Source organism: Lissotriton vulgaris, chromosome 6 (genome assembly GCF_964263255.1).
Source record: "Lissotriton vulgaris chromosome 6, aLisVul1.2, whole genome shotgun sequence".
NCBI lineage: Eukaryota > Metazoa > Chordata > Amphibia > Caudata > Salamandridae > Lissotriton > Lissotriton vulgaris.
The window spans coordinates 976,228,609-976,254,855 of record NC_141694.1 but is presented as its reverse complement, the minus strand read 5'-3'; the positions used below and the strand labels follow the sequence as shown (position 1 = coordinate 976,254,855).

Sequence of the window (26,247 nt, the reverse complement as noted above, 5' to 3'; positions counted from 1 at the left end):
AACATTCTATTTTTATATGATATAATTCTATATATAACATGAATTTTATGTCAATCTTTTCAAAAGCCATGGCAAATATACATAACCTGGATTCAATTATCAGAAACAGATTAACCATATTTTAGGCAAAATCAGTTTGATGGGACTTGATATGTGAATATAATTTAAAATTCATGATGCCCTCAGTCATCCAGAACTTGGCTGCTTGCATTTTAGGGTCTAGGGAGACAGGCAGTGAAAGCCTACTCTGACATCACAAATGAACGCGATGATAATTATTGAACTGGCATTAGTAGATAAGGTTAGAGCTCCCAAACGCTGGGTCTTTAATAAAAAATATCTTAGTGACGATATATGGGTGGCAGCTCTTAAAACTGAGATTTCGGACTTCATTACTCGCAATATTGGAACCGCCCCCCTTCACTGTGTATGGGACTCTCTTAAGGCTTATATTCGGGGGTTAGTGATTGGGAGAGACGCCGCAGATTCTTTAGCAGCCAGAAATAAGAATAAATTACTTCAGCAAAAAATTCAGGCCTTGACTGTACTTAGGCAGCAAAACTCAGCTACTATTGTTCAGGAGCAATAAAATGAAGATAAAAGAGAGCTTTGCCAAAATCTCTATACCCCCTTTAGTGCTAAGGCAATATTATTATCGCCCTCTAATTTCCATTGAAATGAATGGTAAGTGCATGACGAGTTACCCATGTCATTAGCATCCAAGGGGATACTCAGAGTGAAGAGATTTTCTTTAAGAGCTCGCAAGAAAATTTACGAGGAAAGTAATTTTACCGGTAAACTCCTGACGTGGCAGGCCAGAGAGCAAGCCGCTTCTAATCTTATCCATTCTTTAAAGTCCCCAGATACCCTAATAGACACATCTGTCCCAGCAGAAATTGGAGAGATAATGGTTGCTCATTATAAGAGGATTTACAATACTCAATCTATTATAGACCGACAAAAGTTATTAAATTATTTGGAAAAAAACACCCTTCCTATTCTTTCCCCTACAGAACAATTCACAATGGTTAATCCATTTACCAGGGAGGAAGTAGAGCGGGCAGTGCAAGACCTTCCAATAGGTAAGGCTTGTGGCCATGATGGGTTCCCAACAGAGTTTTTAAAGATTTTTTTTAGTTCTTTTTCTGAACTCTTTGTGCAGCTATTAAACTTTATGTTGGACGGCGGTTCAGTCCCTGATTCTTTTCGTGAAGGAACCGTAGTTAGTTTTCTAAAAAAGGGAAAACCTTCTAATGACCCAAATTCAACCTTCTAATGACCCAAATTCATACAGACCTATCACGGTATTGAACACGGATTACAAAATTATCACCAAATTACTATCCATGTGTTTTAATTCTTTTTCTTCAGATTTGATTCACGCAGATCAAAATGGCTTCATTGCCGGTAGGCAACTGATGTCTAATACCCACTTTTTAACTGAGGCTTTAGAGTTTTTGGAATCACGAGGGGTTCCAGCTTTAATTTTATTGTTTGATGCCGAAAAAGCTTTTGATTTGGTGGTCTGGGAAACACTTTTTATTATTTTAGATCACTTTGGGATCCCCGCAGCTATTATAAATCTGATTCAGAATCTTTATTCAAGGGCCCAAGCCAACATTATTATTAATGCAGAGTCTGTGGGCTTAGTGTCGGTTAAACGCGGTACTAGACAAGGCTGTCCGCTTTCTCCCGTTTTATTTGCATTTTTTATTGAAGCCTTAGCAACTGCAATTAGGAAGTCTGCTTATATACTCCCCCCCCCATTACTTTGATGCCTAAAATTAAATTATATGCAGACGACATAATTTTGTTAATTCAGCCTGAAATGCAATGCCAAACTTATGCTCTGCAAATATTTGAAGAGTTTGGTGGCTATCGGATCAATAAAAAAAAAACGAAATTCTGGCTTGCGGTGGTATTGATCCTGAACTTCATCCTGATTTAAGATCCTGCATCAATAATAAACCGAAAAGATTTTTTTTTTTTCTTCTTCTGTCTCAGATCTATATAAATTGAATTTTGTGCCCCTCCTTCAAAAAGTATGTTCAATGTTGGAACGATGGAACCCTTTACCATTATCTATTCTTGGTCGTGTAGCACTAATCAAAATGTTGGTTCTCCCTTTATTCAATTTTCTATTCTCAACCATTTCTTGTTTTTTACCTGGATCGTTTTTTGTTAAAGCAGAATCCTTGTTTTCATCTTTTATTTGGGCTAAAAAGACACCACGAATAGCCTTAAATACATTATATGAGGATAAGGAGCAAGGAGGGCTTGCCCTTTCTAATCTCAAAGATTATTACAATGCATATTTAGCTCAATTCCTAGCTAGATTTAAAGACCGTAACCAGCAACTTTTTATAAATTTCTTTTTTGATTTAATTCGTCGAGAGACCCAGAGTCCCTCCCCTCTTCAAATATTCAAATCACCCAAATTGGTTCGTTATAAGGTCTTAAATTGTTTTTTTAAGAGACGCGCCACGATGCTTAAAAGATATTCCCTCCCTTTTCTTAATTTAGTTTCTTCCTTAAATAGTGCATTTTCTTTTTTAGGGGTTGACATTAGTCTTGAAATATTAGAAAATTGGCACATGATAGGGTTTACTATGTTAAAAGACTATATGAAAGATGGGGCTTGGATTACCCTGTCTGACATGGCATCTCGGGTCCAAGGAAATTTTTTACTGCTGGGATCGTATAATCTGATTTACAGTGTGCTGCGTCAATTGGACCCTATATTCCTTTCTCCTGCTACTCAGTTATTCAGTGAACTGTTTTTGTTGGTACAAGAGAAAAAACCAGGGGAGTGGAAACGCTGTTTAACTTTGAACAGGGCCCCGGACTTATGTCTCAAAGCAATTAATAAATGGCAGGGGCAGGAAAATGTAGCGTTAATCTCCACTATGTGGCAGAAAATCAATAGATTGAATTTCTCCGCACTAAGAGGCGCTAATTGGCGCAAAATGCTGTTTTTCAGCAAATGTCTCCTGTATTTTACTCCTGCGATTGTAACTAAAATGTACTCCAATAGTTCATCTAATTGTTTCAGGTGCCTGCATTATAACCCTGCCAATTGGTCTCATATTATAGCTCTTTGTCCCAAAATAGTATCCTTTTGGGAGGATATCTTTTCGTTTTTTCGAGACCAATATAAAATTATGATTTTTGTCAATGCTAAGTTGGTTCTGTTTGGATTTGATTCGGAGTTGATGTTAACAGAGCAATTAGCCAAACTAATGTATATTGCTATGGCTGTGGCTAGATCGTTATCACTTCAGAATTGGCGTTCTCAATACTGCCCTACTGTACAAGAATGGTGCTATAAAATTAAAAGAGTCAGATAATGCGAACAAATTTATGCTCAAAGAATTGGGGGATTCGGAAATTTGAGAAAATCTGGAGATCATATTTCGATTGATGTATTGTAACCGACCTGGGAATGTATTATCATTATTTCTTAATTTGTATGGTTTTGGTCGTATTTTGTATCAGTTATTATATTTTCTTCATTGTGGTTCACCCAAGACATCAATAAAAAAAAAAAAAATTAAATGCAGTTTTTCCAAAAACGTTCAGAAAATTTTCACATAATCATAAGGATGAAAAGCAGTGTCAACCTTGATGGAATTTGAACTTGATAAACTTGAATTAATCACCAAAAATTCAGACACCAATGCATCCCGAGAGTGGAGGCAAATATTACGCAGTTGAAAATTTGAATCAAAATTGATTTAGGAAAATATATATATATACATATACACACACACTCATACATATATATATATACATATATATATATATATATATATATACACACACACACACACACACACATACACACACACACACATATATATATATATATACACACATATATAAATATTGTGGATTGATGTAACACCAAAATAATGAGCACTCTGGCAAAAAAATCACAAATGGAGACTTTAGCCAGGACAGAGAAAATCACTCACAAGGGGTCGATCCATATAAAAACCAACCTTGTGCAGACAGTCTGCGTGTAGGAGGGTAATGGTTTTACAAAGATAAGGAATGATTTCAAAATTCCATCCTGGTGGCTGCCCTGAACATGCTGTTGACAAATCGTACTACAGATTGTGACTAACAACCTTGGCAGGACTCTCTGCTTTGCTAACGCCACCAAGTCATGCAGGTTATGCTTGCTCTCTGGACTAAATTTTACCCAAGTAAAAATATTTGTAGGATTACCTTGAGTAATCCAGTCTCGACTAGCTGTAATATAAAAGGGCAAACGTGTTTTAATTTGACATGATAAACTTGGGCAAAAAAAAATAAATGTTCTACTGTAGGGTTGGAGAAATAGCAGCTATTCATGTCACATGACTAACATCAATGGCGCTCTGCTATATGTGTGTGCTTCCTTGAAATGAATGCATACAGAGGGATGCTTGATTGAAATGAAATGATTGGATGAGCTCTTACCTTGCGTTGCGATGTAGTGGCTGGGTCTCTGATACCCCTGCAGAAGGGAAATGAATCATTAATTTGCAGAGCTATCAGATTATGGTTATGGGTACAGTGTACAACCATCCTGGTTTCATTCATGCATGGACTTTCAAAACACAGCTAATCCAAAACATGCCAATAACGAAGAAAGAACCACTGTTAATTTACTGTTTAGCATCTGCTAAGCAGCACTGCAAACGAGCTATGTCTCTCCAATCAAAAATTAGGTCCCCAAGAAGTCAATACTTGGCATAGAAGTGTTTTTATGTCGAGCCTGGGCACTGCATGTGCTGTCAGCGAGGCAAGCTGTATTTGAGTGTGGACGTGAAGCTCAGCCCATATTTTTCATTGGCTTGGGTCATTGGCCTTTGTAAATACTGGTTTTTGGTTCACTAATAGGATTGTTAGTCCCTCCTTAGTAATACCTTGTCTTCATTTGTAATCTCCCATGAGGAATGGGCCTTTAACTTTGTTGTTAAACAGTATGTCTTATTTAGTCTGTAATCGCTATTTTCTTTAACGAGTTTCCCCTACTGTAGGTACAACATGCTTTCGTGCAACATTCAACACGCAATGAGCGTGTTCACTTTCCAAGCAGCCCAGGACAATGGCGGCCGCTTCTTTGAAATTAAATAGAACTTGCAATTTCAAGAGTTTGAGCTATTGGCATTGTAAATGACAATGCCTTTTATTTATGTGTTAATTATCAAAACAAATAAATGGAAGACATTGCCATTTACAATGCCAATAGCTTAAACTCTTGCAAATGCGAGACCTATTGCATTGTGAATGCTTGTTATATTTCACTTTTTCTCTCTTTGCAACTGGTTGGTACTAACATGCACTGTATTATTTAAACCACAATACACACAAGTGCATGCTATATTTTGACTCTGGTATCTTAGACAGGGCCGGACTGGGAATGCAAATCGGCCCTGGCAATTGAGTAGAAGGTGGCGGGGTGGGTGCGCTTGTAAAACACTGCAGCTGCTTTTGGTACAGGGGGCAGATATTGCAGCTATGCTGCTAAACCGGCCCAGTAACATAAATGGGCCCCAGGGGTCAAAAAACGGCCTCCACCCAGGCAGACCACCTGGGAAACAAACGGTGCCTGCTACGGCCCTGATCTTAGAACATGTTCTTTCATAAATTAGATTGCTACATTAACCCCTTCGCTGCAGCGGCAATTCCGCCGCAGTGCTAGGGGGGGCCGAGCGACGCTCGCATGCTCGTGACAGAACCGCTCCGTCACGAGCCGCAGTTGCGCTGTGCTCATGACGGAGCGGTTCCGTCATGGCCCCGCCCGCTCAATAGAACGCGCGGCGGCAGGCACGAAATCAGCGCCGTGCAGGCGCGGCGGCAGGGCCATGCCGGAACCGCTCCTTCATGAGCACAGCGCAACCGCGGCTCATGACGGAGCGGCTCCGTCATGAGCATGCATGGGGTTAATAGTGAGTGACATACCCGGGGTAGAACTAAGTTGAAACATCCCTCGTAGGAAAACCAAACCCACCTACTGACATCACCCCACCATCTGCTGACACTGCCATCCGGTAAAGGACTTCTAGAGAGGAGAGTGTTCCAGCACCACATCCTCAAAGGATCGAGGCTGCCATTTTGTGAAATAAACTTACATGTGGCTGGAGCACTGGTTTGAGGGAAAAATGCAGTAAAGGCAACACAGTAGGAGTTGGCTGCTAGGTAGTTTGTTGTTGTACAATGAGCCTCAAAGACGACGTGCAACGAACCAGTCTCTGCGGCAGTAGAGAAAACAATTTGCTCAAGTCTGGAAAAGATAAATCTTGAGTCATAGATAAACAACAACATTCTTATATTCTAAAGTATAACCCCCATCTAACAAGAAACTATATTCTGCAGTGTTAGCTGAACTTCTGCACTACACTCCCTCTACATGCCCAGCAGTGCTTGATAAGGAATAATAGAAGTGCAGGTACCTTTTAACAGACTACCTACTTGCTTATAAGAAGAGCTGGTACACTTCAATGCAAAGTATTGCACAACTGCTGGGAAGTGCAGGCACACGCTCACTCTTGAAATCAAGTAGTGCAGGTACTCTGTGGCCAACCATCCCGACCCATTCAATGCACGGATGTTACATCACCCCATCAAATTAGGTTGAAACTTCTTGCCTCTGAAGCGCTACCTCTTTCAACTAAAATGTTGGCGTTGATTTAGGTTTCAATTCAGACAAGTACTTCGAAGAGTCAGCGATACAATCAGAATTCAGGGAGTACTCCTACAAACAGGTAGGTATGTGGGAGTACTGATCCTTTAGGCACAAAGTTCCACCACTTGCCTTAATTTAGTGATTAAGAGCACTGAAGTAGAGAAAGATTACAGTCTGATGTAATAATAATGATCCCACATTTGTAAAGCACAAACGTATCACCCCTAAGGGTATCCAGGCGCTGGGGGGCCGTCGGGGAGATTAAGTGAGCCATTGCCCAGCCACATGATGCTGAGCTGCCGCTGGGGATTGAACCGTGGCCCGTACTCAGGAGTCAACCAATGAGCCACACCTCTCTCTATGTAATGAGGCACTTTACTTTAATGGAGAATTCCATAAAGGCATTTCCTACTTTAAAGTCTTCAATGACTTGTGCTTCCTTTGTACCAGCAGGTCTAACAGCCAACTGGCCTCTGGACTACTTGACTTCAACATCAGGAGGCAGAGGAGATTTTGAGTAGCACAAGTGCACGTCCGTAGGTGGTGGTGGTGTCGTCGATCGGCTCTGTGTCTGTTGTCGGTTTCGGACGTTACGTCGCAGTACCTATTTAGGCGTCACAGAGACAAGTTGATGTCTGTTTTTTCACATGATTTTCCACGCCAGAAGCACAGAGCCATGAAGAACACAGACCACAGGTGTTTCAAAACTATGGCCTTGAAAGAGGTCATCCCTGTCCCTAGAAATCAGTTTGCAGAGTGGGGAGGATGGGTGGGATCGTAAGGAATCTGCGTCTAGATCCAGATTTGTATCTTTATACCTAATAAGTTTGTCCCTATCTGCCTCCACCTCTACTTGCTGCTCTCCTCTAAGCTGCCTCTCCCCTTCTCTTGTATTGGTCCCCTTGCTGGCACCTTAACTAGCTTGTGTCTGTGCCTACACTATCACGGTGAGGGGCCTTTATGGCAGCACCAGAGATCGATTGTGCCCCTGCCTTCTAACGAGTGTGGATTAATGAAGTAAGTCCAAAACCCATAAATACCATGTCAGGAGAATCAGTATCAGGAAAGGATAAAAGTCTTTGCATTTACTACACTTACCGGTCATCATTTTGTAATTAGGCAGATTAAGGTAGGGCATTGCAGTTTAGTATAAAACATGCACACACCATGAGATTTTTCTTTTAGTCTTTTTTAACAGAACGTTTGCTTATCACTTGAGATATGTGGCATGTTTTCCAACAGACTTCAGAGTAGCTTCTCAAAAGGATAACTAATAGTGGAGAGGCTCAAGGTCTCTTGATGTTTCCAATCCTTTATTTAAAAATCCTCAAGCTAAACCTGCAGCCACAAACACGTTATCAACATATAATGTAGGGCAGCACACTTGCGACATAAGCTACCTATGATGACCATCTTCCGCCTCCGGAAAAGTAAATGAAATGTCAATAAAAAGACTGAAAATAAATAAACGTATACACATTTGGACTATGCGCCATCACTAAAACAAAGGACTGTAAACCCGTCAACATCCTTGGCTTTTTGACTGACAGCAATGATTGTAAGATGCCACAAAGCCTTGTAAGCATTTCATTCTAGAAAGCTTCACGGAGAAGATTCATGCAAACCGGGGGACTTCAAAGGCATGCTGATAGCAACGATGATCCTTTGTCAGCATAAAGGCAGAACACTTCTTATGATTAGAGGGAAGACACAAAGTCCATCCAGAGACCACGCCTCGTTGAACCAGCGTTGTACACTCAATGTCCAGACGTTGGTGCCAAGTTCCTCAAGCAGAGGGGAATGTACACAACACATGCACAGATATCTTCCGTTTTACCTACAGCCCTTGTAGAACTTGCAAAACAGTGGTGTTTGTGTAAGGGTGGAGCTGGACCTAGCCATGAAGGCTAGGGTCAGGTTATGATGACCCGAGCATTGTAAATGAACTTACATTCAGAATTACAGGAGGGCCTAACATTTCTGAAAGATGAAATTGTGCGACCTCCATAGATACATTCTTGTGTTGGTTGTTTCTTTTCCAGATCACATTACTACCTAGCAGAAACCACCTATCCAAGAAGCAGAAAAGCTAGGACAGGTGGTATTTGTAAAGCATAATTATATTGTGCAAATCAAGAAATGTATACAGTTCATATGTCTTTATTTCGATTAATTCATCATAAAAGACAAGCATTAAAAATATACCTAAATATCATCCTTAATCTTATTACACAATAATTTAAAAAAAAAAACGATTAAGCATAACAATAAATACTTGAGCAAAGCCATAAAAGCTTACAAAAACATTTCATTTCTTAGTGAGGTGCAAAATATAATATGCAGAAAAGGTGCAACTACCAAAGTAAAACAGCAGCTATTTTAAATAAGCAAATAATAGCGAGCTCAGAAAACATATTAAAACAATTCAAGTAACTACTGTTAGGCCTTTATCTAAGTGGTTGGCTCTGATTATCCATATCCAGCCCAGGAAGTTTGCTACTGCAATTACCACTGGTTCCCTTGTACCAGTCCTCATAATCCTTAGAGCCTCCAGACCCACCCGCGTTCCCATGTTTCTACAGATTGGTTTAAGCCATTTGGTTCGGGGGCTAGATAGGCAGGGCATACAAAAAATATATGGCCAAAAGACTCCTTCTCATCCTTACATCAAGGGCAAAGCTCTTGCACCTGTCCTTTCCATTTTTTAGTGAAGGATCTTATTGGGAGGGAACCAACTCTAAGCTGGTGGTAAAGCTTCCGGTCAATACTCTTGGTGATTATATCCCAGTAGTCTTTGAAGGATGGTTCAAGTTTATGTTCCATGAACCTACCGGACAGTGAGTAGATGTTTATCATATTAATATGTTTTGACGTACTGTCAACCAGTATAATGCCTTAAAGTCATTTTTTGTTGGAAAGGAATTGTTTGCCGGGTCGGTCCATAAATTACTCAAACCCAGATTTTCTAGAACCAATCTTACTTTTTTAAACCAGGGGATATTACCCGAGCCCAGCAAGGATCTAACATCCAAAATGTCTTCGTCAAAAAGTGCCGATTCAGGCGTGGTCCATATTCTCCTCCATAAGGCCACTGGGTTAAAGCATGCCTCATCGTCGATTGCATGGCAGCCAAAGTCCAATAACAAAGGCTTTAGGGCGCTGGAAGGGGGAGGCCCACAAGGTTTCTAATGAATTATTTTGGAGTCTAACTAACGGGGAAAGGTCCGCAAAGGCCCAGAGGTCCGCACCGTACAAGATCGTTGAACTTATCTTGGCATTGTAGATTTTCAGAGCGGGACCTATCCTTTTAGTTAGAGAGGTTCTCTGTTCCTTAATTAAGCACCCCGATAGCTGCGCAAACTTAAGAGAGAGAGTATAAATCTGGGGTTTCCAGCTAATCCTACTTTTCAAAACGACCCCTAAATATGTAATGACGTTCACCTGCTCTAATTTAGATCCATTCATGGAAACATGCGCAACCACTGGTCTATTTTTTGATAAAACCATCAATTTAGTTTTTGATACATTAATCTCTAGGTCATTTGATTGACAAAATTCTTCAAATTTGATTAGGGCTGTCTGGAGACCCTTCAGAGTTTTAGACATTATAAGGGTATCGTCCGCAAACATAAGTAGCAGAAACTTGGTGCCACCTAAGGCTGGTGCGTCAATTGGAAATGCTGCAAAGTATGTATACACACACACAACGGAAAGCAGTCCATTCATAAAGATACACGTAAGATGCAATATACTACATTGATAACAAACAGTGGGCACACAGAGGGTACATGCAAGCATTTCATATTTTTGAAAAGTATGGTTATTATCATAGGAGCAGATTTATAAATGTTCTCTTTACATGGCAATGCTTTTCCTATATCTGTATTGATTATATGAGCCATGAGTGAGCTGTCCAGGAGAAAATAAAGTCCTTGGTGCAGACGGAGGCTATTTAAAAAAGTTGAACTGACAATGGCAACATTCATGACTCCAAAACAGCTACAACAAAAGCCCCAATCAATAAAATACACCAGATCCTTCGGTACATGAATATCTGAGATAACAGTCTAACAAAAGAGGGGGAACACTTTCCTTTTTCTGCATCAAGATGTTTTAAAACATTTAGCCGGCCAAGAACATCAACAGTGGCTCGTCATGCCGTTTTAGCAAACACTGAAGTCAAACCTCTGTTTCGCAGTCAATCGAGACAGAAAGATCCTTTTGCCTTTTGTATGTGAAATTTGTCTACAGCACGCCACATTTCATTAGGCAAGCCAAACAGAATTACATTATTTTTTTATTCAGATTTTTGGATGCACTTTCCACCTTATTCCTGCCCCACTTCTCCCTTCATAAGATAAACTAAGATTGAAGTTAAGGTGTCCAAACACTTCTGACAGCATAAAGAAGGAACTAGAAGCTCCAAGGAGCAGAGGTCTCTGCCTCGAGTTTTACCTCACTGCAACATACTCAGTCATGTGCATATTACTTATCACTGCTTTACAGTCACAAACGTGCAACTGTGTTTCGTCAAAAAACACTGCTAGACCTGTACATAGATTATAGATTGGGAGAAACATATGGATGTGAACAAATCTCATCTTCGAATTAGCTGGTTGGGGTTCACCAACCTCTCCCATCAAGACATTGAACTATGTTCTCCAAATTCTCCAATTGAACATTCACTCAAATCTGTCAGACAAGCTAGGCCCCAGCCCTTCAAGGAAGTACTGTTGCCAGGAATAACCATAACATCCAAGAAACAAAAATGAGATGCAATGAGCATGAGTGACTCAAGGATTCATGAGCTTTGCTAAAGGTGAATGGTTTGTCTAGCATGTCCTGGACAGTACAATATGCTGGTAAACAGAGCACGACTAAGCTGTCCTTTTCGAATGGAGATCTTACTTTAGATGGTATGAAGAAAGCACAAATCGAAAATGTGGTCGGCTGAATGACACATGCACAGCATTAGTTGTAATTGGGAATGACAGCTAATATAAATATTTATTACAGGGGTCTGTTATGGACATATAGAGGTACTTACATCCCTGTACAGCCAAATCTACAGGCCAAAACAAAGTCAGGAGTGAAAGAAAGCACAACATCAGTGAGTACTAAGACTTCGAACAAAGCAAAGAGCATTTCGTACTTTTTTGTTGTACAAAAGGCAAATAATCAACTCATAGAAGCATGACATGCAGAACATTTCACATACAGAAGGTGGAAGGAGTAAGGAAAATCAGCATGGGTGGCAGGAGTAAGGAAAATCAGCATGGGTGGCATGCGACATACTTACATCTATGTAGTTGGCATTAATGTAATCTGAAGATGGGTCATCCTCAGCGGGATGCAAGACGACACGGGAGTGATCATCTACACAAGGGGAAGAAACAGGAGTAATCAATAATCCACCCTTGGTAACAACTTCACTACTGACTAGGACTAGAAAATAGATGACCAGTATACATAGAGGAGGATCATGTGTATGCAACAGTTTCAGAACATGTATGCAAGATAAATGTATATGAAATTAATGTAAACAAACCTAAAAATAACATTCTTAGAGTGGATGATTATATTTTAAATATGGCATTGATGTGGACCCACATTTGACACCACAAGGCTAAACTTTGACATGTCAGGTTGCTGCTCTTTGTACGTGAATGACTTTACTGACAAGACAAAGCATATAAAGGGGCATACATTCATGGCAGCTGCAAGACTGGCAATTCGATAACATGCTTATCAGGGGCACGCAAACTAATTCCACACTTATTTAATAAAATTCTCATCTACACACAAACCATTTTTAGGTCTCGCCTGGGGAAAGCAGGGTATGCGCTGCTCTCGCTATGCAAGTACCTTTTGGAATCAATTTGCCGAGGGCTTTCATGCACGCATCTGCATGGACAAACATAGCTGCTCTTGCCATTTGTCCAAAGCAAACAGTATGCGCGTGTCCATAGGGACTGTGGACAGTCCCCCACCATTGTGTTGCCATAGCAACGAAATTGTCGTTTCGCATGTGCTTTGCTTTGTTTTTGCTGTCAGTTCCCCAGGGCACAAGCAGGCATCCACTTCTGTGTTTTTGCTGCAATCAGCTTGTTAACTGTCTGTGTATTGCTGCTTAACAATCTCTTGACTGGCTACCTTCTACACTCTCATGCAACTACTCTTTTTCTTCTTTTTAAGCACTTTATGAGATTGCTGCGCTTTCTTGCCTCTGAGTATTTTTCCCCATCTAGAGTCCACATTGCTCTCTTTCTCCTGTGTTGTTTCTCCCGCTGCCCATGATGTTCGTTCTACCCCAATTCCCTCCCCAAGACCACTCCTGCATCCCGTTCTTCCTTTTTAATAAAAAAAAATACTTTTAAATGTTTTAGTGCTTCATTTCAAAACTGTGATTTTTCGCTCCTTGTTTGTTATTTACCAAACAACTTTGCATCAGTAAATAAAAAGAAAAAAAAAGCTATGGAATTTTTTAGCCCAGCGAATGCATGTTGAACGCGTGCATGCCTACAAAATGACACAGGGCCTGCATGATCACACTATTGTTTTTTTAAGCTGTGATGCAAAGCAGCTGAGATGCTCTTCAGCATGGCCAAATAAGATTAGCAAAGCCTATAGCTCTAATAGCCCCGATCTTTGGCTTTGCCAAAGCTTGTTTTGAAAGAAGTTAACATTTTTTTAACACCACATACCCTCTCCAGCTGTAGCAGGGGCACAATAGATTGTTATCTACATATTGCTGAAACATGCAAATCTAATTAGTCTCTTATGGCTTAAAACATCTTTAACAAGCATTGAAAATGCAACAGGTCTCGCCTTTGGTTAAGCTAAAGTCATTTGCTTTGCTAATGGTATAGCAAAGCAAATGGCTTTAACTTAATAAAAGGCGAGACCTATTGCATTTTTAATGCTTGTTCTTATTATTAATTGGACTGACAGAACCAGTAACTGTAGAGACGCAAAGGTGTTTCAGAATGCACACTCTGGCATTTTAGACTGCAGATTTCCATGGAGTTCTGCTCGAACGTCAACACTAAAAGCGCTTTTAATAATACACATTTTTAAGATAATAGACATGCAGGCAATTAACTTGCTGATGTGGAAACTGGATCACTTTGATGGTGTCCCTAAACATTGACAAAAAACTGTGGAAGACTACTAAGACTGACAATCTGCTACAAAAAAAATCTCTCTGAAAATGGTTTCCGACTCCTTAAACACCAGTGTGTAGGCTGCTACAAGTTCTATAAGGCGTTGAACTGCGTGCTCTGCATTAAAGGCAGATGAAATAATTTCTATCTCATTTCCCGCTCACTCAGGACAGATGCCTGTGCCTCTGTTCCTCACTGAAGCGAAAGTGTGGAGGAAGCCGAAGTATTGCCAGAGGTTGCTTGCACTACGGTCGTGTAAAGCAAGACCGGTGGTAGAGAGTTCATGGCAAAAAAACACAGCCACGGTTGCAGCTTGGGGCTGGTAGGGCAGACAGAGGCCCTCGCTTGTTAGAGACCCGTTACTCAGCCTTTCTCCTACCACTGTAGCCTCGAGGAGTTATTGGATGCTAAAGTAACACCCCATCGTATCTAAATAGTGCACACTGGCGAACATGCTTTGAATCAAATGTCATATACAAAAGACTAAGGGAGGTCACACAAAGGACACTGCTGCGGCTTGCACCGCCCTGCCATTCAACTCACAGATGGCAAACTGGAAAGCAGTCGTGAAATGGGTGCGTTTCAGCCATCTGCCAGCTCTTACTGTGACCACCATTACAGCAGCTTTTAGTGACTAAATTATCAGATTCTTCGAAAAAATCCTGGTAGGGCAACTAGCAATAGTAATTTGTACCAGCCAAGTGCTCTGGTTACTGATTAGTGGTGTGCCGGTGGGAGAAATGACTGGAGACACTGGAAGAGCTCATCACAGATTTTTCAGCATTTAAAAAATGCAATAATATGTCCAGGGTTTGTGAGCAAGATAGCACTAACATCTTCTGATTGTTTTTTTCTTAAATGTCATTAGATCCCAATTGAATGGCATTTTAAGTGCATGATAATGATTTGTGTTGATCAGACTGATGCTACGTTCGATAAGGAAGGTACACAAAATGGCGGATGCCCGAGAGGCCAGATAAGCATGAACAGGGTGTGTTGTGTTGTGTTATGTGTGAGAGATTTGTGGCCACCTGGCGGCCGTAAAGCATGACATCAAGCTCAGTGGGGGTCCAGATCCCACCAGTTCCTTTAGAGTGAGGGCTGCGCTGCGGGGGTGGGCCGTAGAGGAAGGAACATCCCCAGACACCAGGGCACCCATAGATTTCCCTTCACTGCAGCGTTTGATATAAGTACTACCTTGGGTCACCAACTCACCCTTCGAGGCTCGACTATTTACCACAGCGTTCTGCCTGGCCTTTTTTGGGGCGTTCAGGGTAAGTGCGTTGGTGGCCAAATCCAAAACTGATAGATCAGGGGCAGCATTGAGCATGCTGGATGTCTGCGCGACTGACTCCCTGGTACTCCGTATCCGGAGGTCTAAGACGGACCGGGCGGGGCACGAACATCGTGCTGCACGCTTTAGGTGACCACAGATATTGCCCGGTTACAGCTGTTAGAGAGTACATGCAGATCAGGCCACCAGTGGGGGGACTCTTTCTGGTCCATGGGGACGAGACACCTTTGACTAGGTTCCAATTGGAACGGATCTTGCAGGCAGCCCTGTCTAAATCAGGATTAGCTGGGGAAGGAAAGAGGTTCACAAGCCACTCTTTCAGGATTGGAGCAGCTACGGCGGCATTTTTGGCAGGCATGGGGCCAGAAGGGGGTGGGGCGTTGGAGTTCCAACTGTTTCCAGAGGTACATTCGCCCTTAATGCCACGGGGAACAAGGTCAGAGTGTAATGGTCATGGTCCAAGACAATCTTTGTAAATATGTTGCAAATATGCCGTGTTACTTTATGTACAGTTTAAAGACTTTAAGAGTGACCATTCGTTGATACGGTGTGCAGTGTTACAAATTAATAAACCACGTGTGACAAAATGACGTCCTCCTTTCTCCGGCAGGCCGCCGAGTGTGGGTGATGGGACTTAAGTACGTGGCAAGATTGGAAAGGTGGGCGGCTCTCAGGTACTGGAACAGGGGTTTCTCCCAGATGCAGCTGGTTTGGATGGGCCACCCAGGGATGAGATGGGACGATTTAATGAGAAGCCTGGAGCAGCACTTGGGCAGGAGTCCACCACCTCATGTCTTGATAATTCACTTGGGGGGAAATGACCTGGTCACCAAGGGTAGGAGGGTAATGATCCAGAACATGCAGGCTGATATCGTGGGGATTAGTAGCAGGTCGGGAGCATGCGAACTGGTGTGGTCTGAGATAGTGCCCCGCAGGGTATGGCGTGGCGCAAGATCCGCAGCGGCAGTTGAACATTCACGCAGGAGGGTCAATAAGTCCATGCAGAAGTTCATGGAGCAAAGGGGCCTAGGATTCATCAGGCATGCACTAGTCCAAGACAAAATTTAAGGCTACTACGAAAAGGATGGGGTGCACCTGTCCAAGATTGGCATGGACATATTCCTACTAGATTTACGGGATGCACTAGCAGCTGCAGGGTGCCACTGAAATGATCTACAATACTAGGGTGTGGGGGGGCCCTGGCATCGACAGTAGCCTCCCCAGGAATGTGGCGGAGTCACAGGGTGATCTGAAGGCAGACGGGTACAGTAAGGGTACCTCTGCGGCAGACGTATACAGTAAGGGTACCTCTGCCTGGCACAGTAAGGGTGCTCGAGCTGAAGACCGTGAACCGCAGGGGGTCTGAAAACCACGCCGGCGCCCCGTTAGTCCTTCGGGTGGATGGGGGGCCTGAACCAACCGGGGGGGTGCCAGTCCGCTCCGCCCTGAAAGGGGCGGGAGTACAAGAGACGGATCTACAAGGTGCTGCACTGTCCGGGACGACCCACCGTGCTTACTGGCTCGACAGGCGGGTGGGGCAGCGAGGGGCTGCCTGCCCTGGATCACCCGTAAGATGACCCACTAATGTCGTACTATGTTGTATGATAAATAAACCTGCAGCAGCTCTCTACCCATAAACCAAGTGTCTGAGGTGTCATTCATGGGTAAAGGGTTTTTTGTTGCAGGGGGGGGAGCGGGTGACTGTGTGGGCACTATGTCGCTGCCCGCGTCCCGCACAGGGGGACATTAGCAGGGCAGCCCCCCTTAGTGGCCATTTGTCCAGCCCCTCCCCCCTTTGTCGGTCACTAGTGCGCGTATGCAGCTAGGACTCAGGGAACCCCCTTCCCTCGCCACGCCCCTTACCTGCATGCCGGCTTGCGTGGGGAGGGTCTTCCTGGGGGGCAGGCAAGGTATAATAGGCCTAGCCCGCCCTTGCCGCGTCCTCTGCTTCCTGTGCTCGGCCACCTTCCTGGGTCGCGTTGTCTCCCCGCGTGTGCTGCATCCCTCCCTTCCTCTGACCCAGCATCTGGTCAGGCGGCGCGTATGGCTGGAACGTTTTAATGTTTTTCTGTGTTGCAGGCAGAGTCACAGGGTGATCTGGAGGCAGACGGGTAAAGTAAGGGTACCTCTGCGGCAGACAGATACAGTAAGGGTACCTCTGCCTGGCACAGTAAGGGTGCTCGAGCCAAAGACCGTGAACCGCAGGGGGTTCTGAAAACCACGCCGGCACCCAGTTAGTCCTTCGGGCGGTTGGGGGGCCTGAACCAACCGGTGGTGTGCCAGTCCGCTCCGCCCTGAAAGGGGCGGGAGTACAAGAGACGGATCTACAAGGTGCTGCACAGTCCGGGACGACCCACCGTGCTTACTGGCTCGACAGGCGGGTGGGGCAGCGAGGGGCTGCCTGTCCTGGATCACCCGTAAGATGACACACTAATGTCGTACTATGTTGTATGCAAACAAAACAGGTGATGGACCGAATGTGGATCAATGTCACACATTCAACCCAGTCCAAAGATCTGGGCCCAAATCCATCGTTTTTTTGCACTCCACACCACCCTGGGTTAGACAATGGCGATATGCAAATCAGCTCTGACCCGTTCTGGGAAGGACATGGCTTTTGTAGTTCGGACTGGACTGTTCCCATGGGGCACAGGGTCAGAGCTGATTTGCATATCGCCATTGTCTAACCCAGGGTGGTGTGGAGTGCAAAAAAACGATGGATTTGGGCCCAGATCTTTGGACTGGGGTGAATGTGTGACATTGATCCACATTCTGTCCATCACCTGTTTTGTTTGCAATACCGCCATAAGTGCGCTGGGGATGCTCAGACGTGGGTCCCAGGCACTCCACACCACTGGAGTCAAGCTAGCCGGGCTGATGAGAGGTGTTACCTCGAAACCGGTCCGGTCCTCGGATGCTTGATTCCGTTCTGGGAAGGACATGGCTTTTGTAGTTCGGACTGGACTGTTCCCATGGGGCACAGGGTCAGAGCTGATTTGCATATCGCCATTGTCTAATCCAGGGTGGTGTGGAGTGCAAAAAAACGATGGATTTGGGCCCAGATCTTTGGACTGGGGTGAATGTGTGACATTGATCCACATTCTGTCCATCACCTGTTTTGTTTGTACTATGTTGTATGATAAATAAACCTGCAGCAGTTCTTTACCCATAAACCAAGTGTCTGAGGTGTCATTCATGGGTAAAGGGTTTTTTGTTGCGGTGGGGGGGGAGCGGGTGACGGTGTGGGCAATAAGAAGTTCATTTGGAAAGAGATAGGTCTTCACAGCCTTCCGAAAGGATCCATGATTTTGGATACTTCTGATGTTAGCAGGAAGGTCATTCCAGATTCGGTGAGTGAGGGCACTAAAATAGTGACCTTCGGCCTGCGCTCTTCGGACAGAAGGGACACATGCTAATGTGTTGCACTTTGTGGTTCCCCTCACTTTAAAGATATCCCAAAAACCATTTCTTCAGATAACTCCACTGAAAGTACTGCAGCAGTTAGTATTGTAATTGCATTTATATAGTGCTTACTACCCCATACGAGGCGTCAAATCGCTTTTTCGGCAAGTAGCACCCTACTCCGGAACCCATAAAGGATTAGTGGTGAATTAGCGTAGTGAAAATATGAAAGTAATTTGAGTGGTTTATATGTTAGTCAGTTATTTGGATAGTGGAAGGATAGAGAAGGGAAAAAGATTAGCATTTATATAGCGCTTCCCTGATGGGGTCTTGAAGTGTTTTGTGGGCGAGTAGCATGCTGCACCGGAACCCATAGTGACTAAATGGATTCCTTAAAGTACTAGAAACAGTTCCTTCCTTGAAGACATCCTGGCATAATCATCAGCCATACCATTCTCCTAATTTGTTTTCACAAAATGGAGGCAAGGAAGGGGAGATTTAAAAAGGATTGCCGATATGAGTGCTATTCCGGTCGGCGCAATATTTGAATTCACACCCAAATACAAAACATATTATATGAACTTACAAGCGATAATATTTCCATATCTGTTTTTCGTTCTGTTTTGATCTTTCTTAGCAACATCCCAGGAAGCAGACGGTCCTTCGAAAAAACTCTATAAAACATGACAAACATGTCAGTTGAAAAACACAATTAAACAACCATTACAAAAAACACAAGACAAGGAACTAAATGGAATCGAGGGCAAGTACACTTCATGAAACTTCACAGTTAACGGTTCTTTTATGTCAGCTGGTTAAACGGGTCAATGGCCTAAATTAGCACAGCTGTATCTATTCATGGCGCAGCCCATGTATGTATTACAGAAAATGTGCAGGTAACGCTGAATTCCTACCTGCAAACCATGCTAATTGCTAACGCAGGTTACCAGAAACAAATTGCACTATGGTGTGTCGCACAGCCGTTTAACATGCTGCAACTACCCTGTGTAACACCAGGTAAGCTATTGCACACAATGGCCATACATCACACGAAGTCTTATATCAATATAGATTACACTGAGCATTTTTTAAAAATAATTTTGAGGATGCCTAGTCTTATTTTCACCTCGTACTCTTCTTTGAAACCGTAACTGTCTGAGGTCTTCATAAGGTTGATGTGCTGCAGTAAATCGGCCACTCTAATCGCTGGATGCAACTGGCCAGTCTGATATGGCGATTCGGTCCCTTCGGAGAGATAGCGTGGGACATCCAGCAAGTGATTGGCTTCTGCTGCACTTCCTGCATGGTTTTCGTCTGTTAAAAAAAGTAATTTTAAAAATCTTAAATTCGATAGGAATTTCTTTAGAACTCGTTTTGTAAAGTAACTTCTTGAAAAAAGAATATTCTGAAGTGGCAAACTGTTAATCGAGAGAACTTGCGGATTAGGAGTCCTATCAACTGGGCAAGATGGCTCAATGACTTAAGATACGCTCTTGCTGCTTTATCTGGTGAGTGAAGGTTACAAGTTCGAGTCACAGCAAATCTTACATTATAATTTCTTTTTTCCTAGAGAAATAAGTTAAGTAACAATACGTTGGTGGTGCACAGTGTAACAATCTTGGTTAGTGCCCCCTGGCTCCCCTGGCCTGGGAGGCATCTTTCCACATGCATTCCCTCACCACTACCCTCCAATGATGCCCCTTATCTCTCCTTAGAATCTCTCTCACATTTATTTAATTTCTTTAATAGTGCTACTCATACCAATGTAGGGTGTCAGAGTGCTTTAATCGTAATTGTAGCACTTCTAGTGTGTGTTAAACCGGAAGGCATTAAAGAACTTATATGGAGGAAGCTGTGGGAAAGGTGTCGACCCAAGCAGGTCAAACCTCAACTATTCAACATATCTGAGGGAAGACTAGTTCGTAAATAACCACTATTTCACCTGCTTATGAAAAATCAGGTACGAATTTGAACTCCTGATGTGTTCAGAGACGGAGTTCCACAGCCTGGCGGCCACCACTAGCACAGCCCTATCCCCCCCACCCCTTTCCCGGCTTTCCTGCATCTAGGGACTGCCATCTTACATTGTTCAGATGATATCAAAGGCCTCATCAGAACATACCAATTAAAGGTCGTCCTGAGATAACTTGCCCCCATTGTTTGGAGAGCCTTGTGATTGACAAAGGACAAAGACACCTGCTTCTGCCAGGGTAGAGACCTCATTCATTCCCTGACAGAGGATTGTTTAGCTAATCACAGAACCAAACATCCTGCCCCATTTTGGATGATTTGGGGCCTATTTAATGAGTACTGGTTGGCATTTAGATACAAGGCATTACAGTATTTTAAGCAAGAGGTGATAAGCCCACTGACACCTAAGCCAGAAGTCTTCAAACTTTTTGATGCAGAGACCCTCCTGTCAAAATGTTGTAAGCCCAAGGACCCCCTCCTGACAAAAAGTTCTGGAAAATGGTTTTTACTCCTCATCCTCGACAACCATAAACATCCCCAATTCCCACAGAAAATCATTTTTTATGGTGGGGAAAAAATATTAAACAGTGTTAAGCAAACCAAAGGTTTGTGGGGGACTGTGGTTTGGTATCAGAGGCTTACTACACAGTCCAAACACAGAGTCTCCAAAAAGAATTACCAAAAAAGGCACAAGGGTACTTTTTCACAAATAAAATATGTTGGCAAAACTTAAATGATGACACCTTTCTGAACTAATGTGACAAGTGTGCTTGTTTTTCTCCAGCATGATGGTCAATCTTGAATTGCACCTCATAAAGACCAGTTTAACAGCAAAAGATAGCAACAAAAAGGTGGCCAGTACAGCTTTGCAAAGAGCCCTTACTGTCGCTGCTTTTAAGTAACTAGTGAGCCGGTTGAGTTCTAAACACATTTTTTGTAGTTAAAATCTGCAGCTTATGTGGCAGAAGATGGACTATGTGGCAAATCTATAATTATGTGAAAATCGCTGCGTAGCACAATTGCATAATTCCCAGAGGCCCGGAGTATAATGGCTGTAATGCACGGGCTGCATCTTTAGTGCAAGGCATCCGAGGAGAACCATACTATATTTCATGGGATGCTGGTGGCTTGGCTTTTACAGCTGCCTGGAACTTGAGGTTGCTGAACATGATTCATCATCATTGAAACATAACATTTACAGTCATCAATGATGAACTGTAAGATCCAAGTAAAATGCTTTCTTTAATTCAAGGAGAAGAAGTGGTCCCTTAATCATCTTTCACACTGTTTTTCTAAAAAAGGTTTTATTTTCAACATTATGAAAACAGATGCTTCTATTTTAGCAAAAACTGACTCCTGGTAATATTAGTTTGCTTCTGTTGTTGATTTCAGTAATGTCTGGGGGGCTTTGAGAGTGAGCGCTTGGGCGGGTCAAAAGTTGGGCTAAGAACAAAATATTAGGTACATTTTTTAGACCTTTCACCGTCGGTTATCTACATATAAATTAAGGGCCAGCTTAAATTAAAAATAAATAAAAAGTGCTACTCAGTGGGCAATGCACTGTAGTTCATTATTTAACCTCTAGTAGTTAATCCACCTTAAAGGGTCTGTGTGTAACTAGAGAGCCACAGAATTAAATCTTGGCTGGTGAAGTGGAGAATAGCGATTTGTGTATTTTTAGAGCTACTAGGCCACAGCCTGTGACAGAAAGCACTGTGAATGTGCGAGTCATTATTATACGTGCATTACATACAGTAGAAGATAAACTGCTACAAAATGTGCGAACCGTTTTACAATAAAATAGTGCTTCCAAAATAACCTCAATAGCAGGGGGATAAAGTACCCCTGTAAAAGTGGTGGGTACTTTGGTGAAGAACTTCAGAGGCAAAGCTACACTGAAAGGTGCGACAGGAAAACTAACATGAGTGCCCTCATACGGCGGACTTTGGGCAGATCTCCGGCTCAAGAGTCAACATTAGGAACACCTTGTTGTTCCCACTGGGGAGATTGGCGACGGTGCCGCCGGAGCAGCTGCCCGATCTTGTGCTCCGATGGGAGGGAGAGGGCTTCTGATACTTATGGATACTGGTTACGCCCACGATGGCTGTGCCTCAGCGTCTAAACATGGATAGAGTTCTGAGGGGTCAAAGTCAGACTACACGGCAAAAGAGAAATGGAGCATACACCTAGCGGCTCCATCGTCTAAGACATTAAGAGGATTAATTAGGTGGGTAAAGGGCAGGCACCTCATCACACTCATTTACAAAGCCCTAAGAGGAGATATCAGGCGAGAGCAGCCTGAGAGACAGACTTAGGGGCACCCCTTGGTGATTCGGAATAGGTTCATGCCTGTAGGCTGGTACAAGCTGTTTCTTGTAACAACAAATGTAAGTTCTGACGTTTCAATTATTTACACCACACTTATATGACTCTCTCCTGGCTCAATAAAATAGACGGGATGAGAAGGCCTCCTTCTTACATCTGGCCTGGCAGTGTGCAGAGGATCATGGTGTTTGGAATGAGGTGGTGCCTAGGATTGAGGGGGCTACAGGCACTGATATTACTGTACACCTGGGGCCTGCCTGTTGGGAATAATAAAAAAAAGCCCAAGGGACGCAAGATATTGTCTGCTGCTCTTGGCCAAGCGCAGGGTGGTCTTAAGTTGGATGGGCTCCTGGGTGTGGATTGTAGACATTCATCAAGGATGTACTAGAATGGGGGGGGGGGGGGGTAAAAGAAAAACATATACGCCTCTCCCGCATGGATAATAAAGCTGCTGAGGTTGTGGCAGCTAGTAAGCGGATACTGGATGATTTTAAAGAACATGATGGCTCGGACACTGGTTCAGACCAGGGAGAACGGGGAATATGAATGTCTACAAGTGTTTATTGAACGCAGGAGCTGTTATCACCAAGTGAGAACCTGATATACAGTCATTTTAGGTCAGATTTGGTATATGTACTGTGCTTATTCTGTATTGACTTTCAGTTTCTGGAGTACTAGTTGCACAGAACAGAAACTGTATTTGAGGATATGCACTGAATGTTATGTATATTTGACGTAATAAACGAAAAAGAAAGGTTTTAAATAAACACAAATGCCTTCAATCATAAATCTTCAGTATTGTGTTCTAAATGTACATTTTGATGGGAAAACGCACATTGAGAGGTCGAGTACCAAGAGAAACTCTTTCGTGGCAACTGAAATGTTTCTTTAGGTTTCATAGACCTATTCAATGTAGGGGTGAAGTAACTAATGAAAGAGGTCTCTGACCATGTTTCTTCTTGTGGAATCAGAGTACTGGCCCTGTCTCTTTTTTGGTACAGGGGTGTGTGGGCCTCAAGAGGGACACAATATATTAAATGTTTTGTTTCAACAAAAACAGGTAACCGTAGCAAAGAACTGTCAAGTGGAATTGCTGCCTATCACCATCCAGGACTCCCGCAAAAAATAAAAAGCCTTACAACTTCCCAGCTCAGTAAGCATATCACCGTGATTTCAATTCTACATCCTTTTGCCAAAGTGCAGGCCATCACTAGGCAGGAGCACTTATCGTTCCTATTTACCTCAATTGGATCTTGTCCTTCAGTGCTGCCAATCCTGTCTCTGTTCCATTTTCTACTGCTGCTTTTCAGTTCCAGTCACTTCTGTTCAATGGCTTCCATAAAGTGTGACCAAGTCTTTGTTATTAACATAGACCTCTATTAGGAGACCATATTTAAATGCGGTGTGTTAAAACTATATTGGGTATATGTGGTAACCATGGAATGAGAACCTTTATACATGATTGGTGAGAAATTATAGCCAGTTTACGCCCACTGCATTGCCCTATCAGTAGTTTTTAAACTGGAGTTATGTTTTTTTTAATGTTTTCACTGGGCAGCCCATTTGGGTTTTAATCAAGTAGGTCTTATGGATGGAGCTAACTTATCCCCTGCCTCCCCGAACACTAAGAAAAATATTGTATTCAAAATATATACTGTACATTCGGTAATCTCCAAACATGATTTTACTTTTCTGAAAGAAAAATGAAAAAATCCGATTGATTTTGCTTTATTGTATATATAACATCAATTTTCTGTGGCGGTTTCATTGTAATTAACAGTTATAGCTCTTCTCTACGCATGGCAACCAATACTGATTGGCATTTTATGAATGTATGGGCTTGGGTGATGGCCAATCATGTTTTGCTCAAGATTCCTAAAAAATGTGTCAAAAATTCCCAAGAAAGAGATTAGCGTGCTAACAATTTGTGGGGTAGATGAAACCAGTGGCGGCTGCTACTTACTGCTGGGGGGAAAGAAAACAAAATTCACTTACCTGCTTGCCAGTCACTGCTTCCCGGCCCTCTTCGCCCACTTCCAGGACTCCAGGAGCAGGAAGGACACAGGCTCCCTTAGCCAATCACGAAGAAGCGTTACAACAGCGTTGTAATTAGTCTGAGCGCCGTGGTTCGGCACGGACAGAGGGATTGGGAGGCTGTGCATGTTCTCCACGGAGGCTGTAAAATACAGCCTGGTGGAGAACATGCAAAGAGCGCATTACTGTTCGGCAGACCCAAGATGGCTGGCCAAACCATCATGGGCGCTTAAGGGAGTGCTCATCACTCCTCCCCCTGATACTCTGTGATAGCCCATCCCGGCCTCTAGCCAGCTGAGCAACGATGGACACATAAAATGATAAAAACAATGCGTTATAATTTTTTTTCCTTTTTGACCAGCTCACAGAGCAGTGGGGCGACGCACCGCCGCCTTAGCAGAGGAGCCGCCCCTGGATGGCTCTCATGCATGTCAAGGTACTGGAATAGTTACAGTGAAAAACCCTGCACTCCATGTGGAGACAGATGTATGAAAGAAATCCACCTATTCTTTTTTACTGTGCTCTTTTTTTCTTGGATATGACTCTTTCCTCGACCTTCTCTTGTCTTTGCCCATCCTTGACTGGAAGGGAGAGCAAGCGACAGACTTTGAAAGCAAGAGACAGTAAAAGAGAACACAAGAGAGGAAGCGGGCGCTTTTGCTCTCTGTGCAGTTCCTGACGTGCATGAATGAAGCTTGCACTGCTAATGCCGCGCTCTAACTATTGGGCCTGCACAAAGGAGAGCTGCCCTGCTGCTGTCTGAGCAGTACATATCCTGTATGCGAAGGATGTTTGCACAGCTGTTGCCCATACTAAATAATTGCGTGATAGTGAGGATTTCCCTGCGACTCCTTCGGTGCTGTACTTTTGTGTGGACTTGCAAGCATGCATGTTTTTGTGTGTAACTTGCACTGTGGCTTTCCGAGTTGTGCATGAGCTGTACGTTAAGGCACCCTGGCGAGCACTAATTTTGCCTAGGATGTGACTGTTATGTGTATGAGGAAATCTAGGATGGTTCTCAGCAGAGAAAATATACGACAGCTTCTTGAGCCATCTTTTTCCTGTGCGAAGAAAGTTTACTGGAGATGCCTGTGGTGTGCACTGTATCCCACTCAGGCTGGGCTGTATTGTTACCACCAAAAGGGCACACTTCTGACTGCACTATACGTATATGTGCAACGTGGGTTGCTTTCTTTTGCCAAAGTTGTAGCGGTTCTGTACAAGAAGGGAGCTTGCACGGTTAGCCACACTGGACAGGTCATGTATGAGAGGTATGTTTGCACTGGTACTGTCTCTGGGAGGGTGTGACGTGAATTGGTGTAAAGAATGTACTGATGCGGTCTGTACGGGAAAAGGTTATTCGTCGAAGTCCTGTGGCAGGC

At 43.2% G+C, this 26,247-nt stretch overlaps 1 protein-coding gene across 7 annotated transcripts in view; it reads right to left on the bottom strand.

Annotated features, from left to right (window-relative positions):
- Positions 1–26,247, bottom strand: part of PTPRK (protein tyrosine phosphatase receptor type K) — a 1,685,403-nt gene that overhangs the window by 136,423 nt on the left and 1,522,733 nt on the right. For all 7 annotated transcript variants that reach the window (XM_086927009.1, XM_086927007.1, XM_086927008.1 and 4 more), the window contains 4 exons: positions 19,662–19,849; positions 19,122–19,209; positions 11,976–12,052; positions 4,465–4,501 (listed from right to left, as the gene is read on the bottom strand). In XM_086927009.1, coding sequence (XP_086783135.1) covers positions 4,465–4,501; positions 11,976–12,052; positions 19,122–19,209; positions 19,662–19,849 — 390 coding nt within the window. The remainder of the gene's footprint in view (positions 1–4,464; positions 4,502–11,975; positions 12,053–19,121; positions 19,210–19,661; positions 19,850–26,247) is intronic.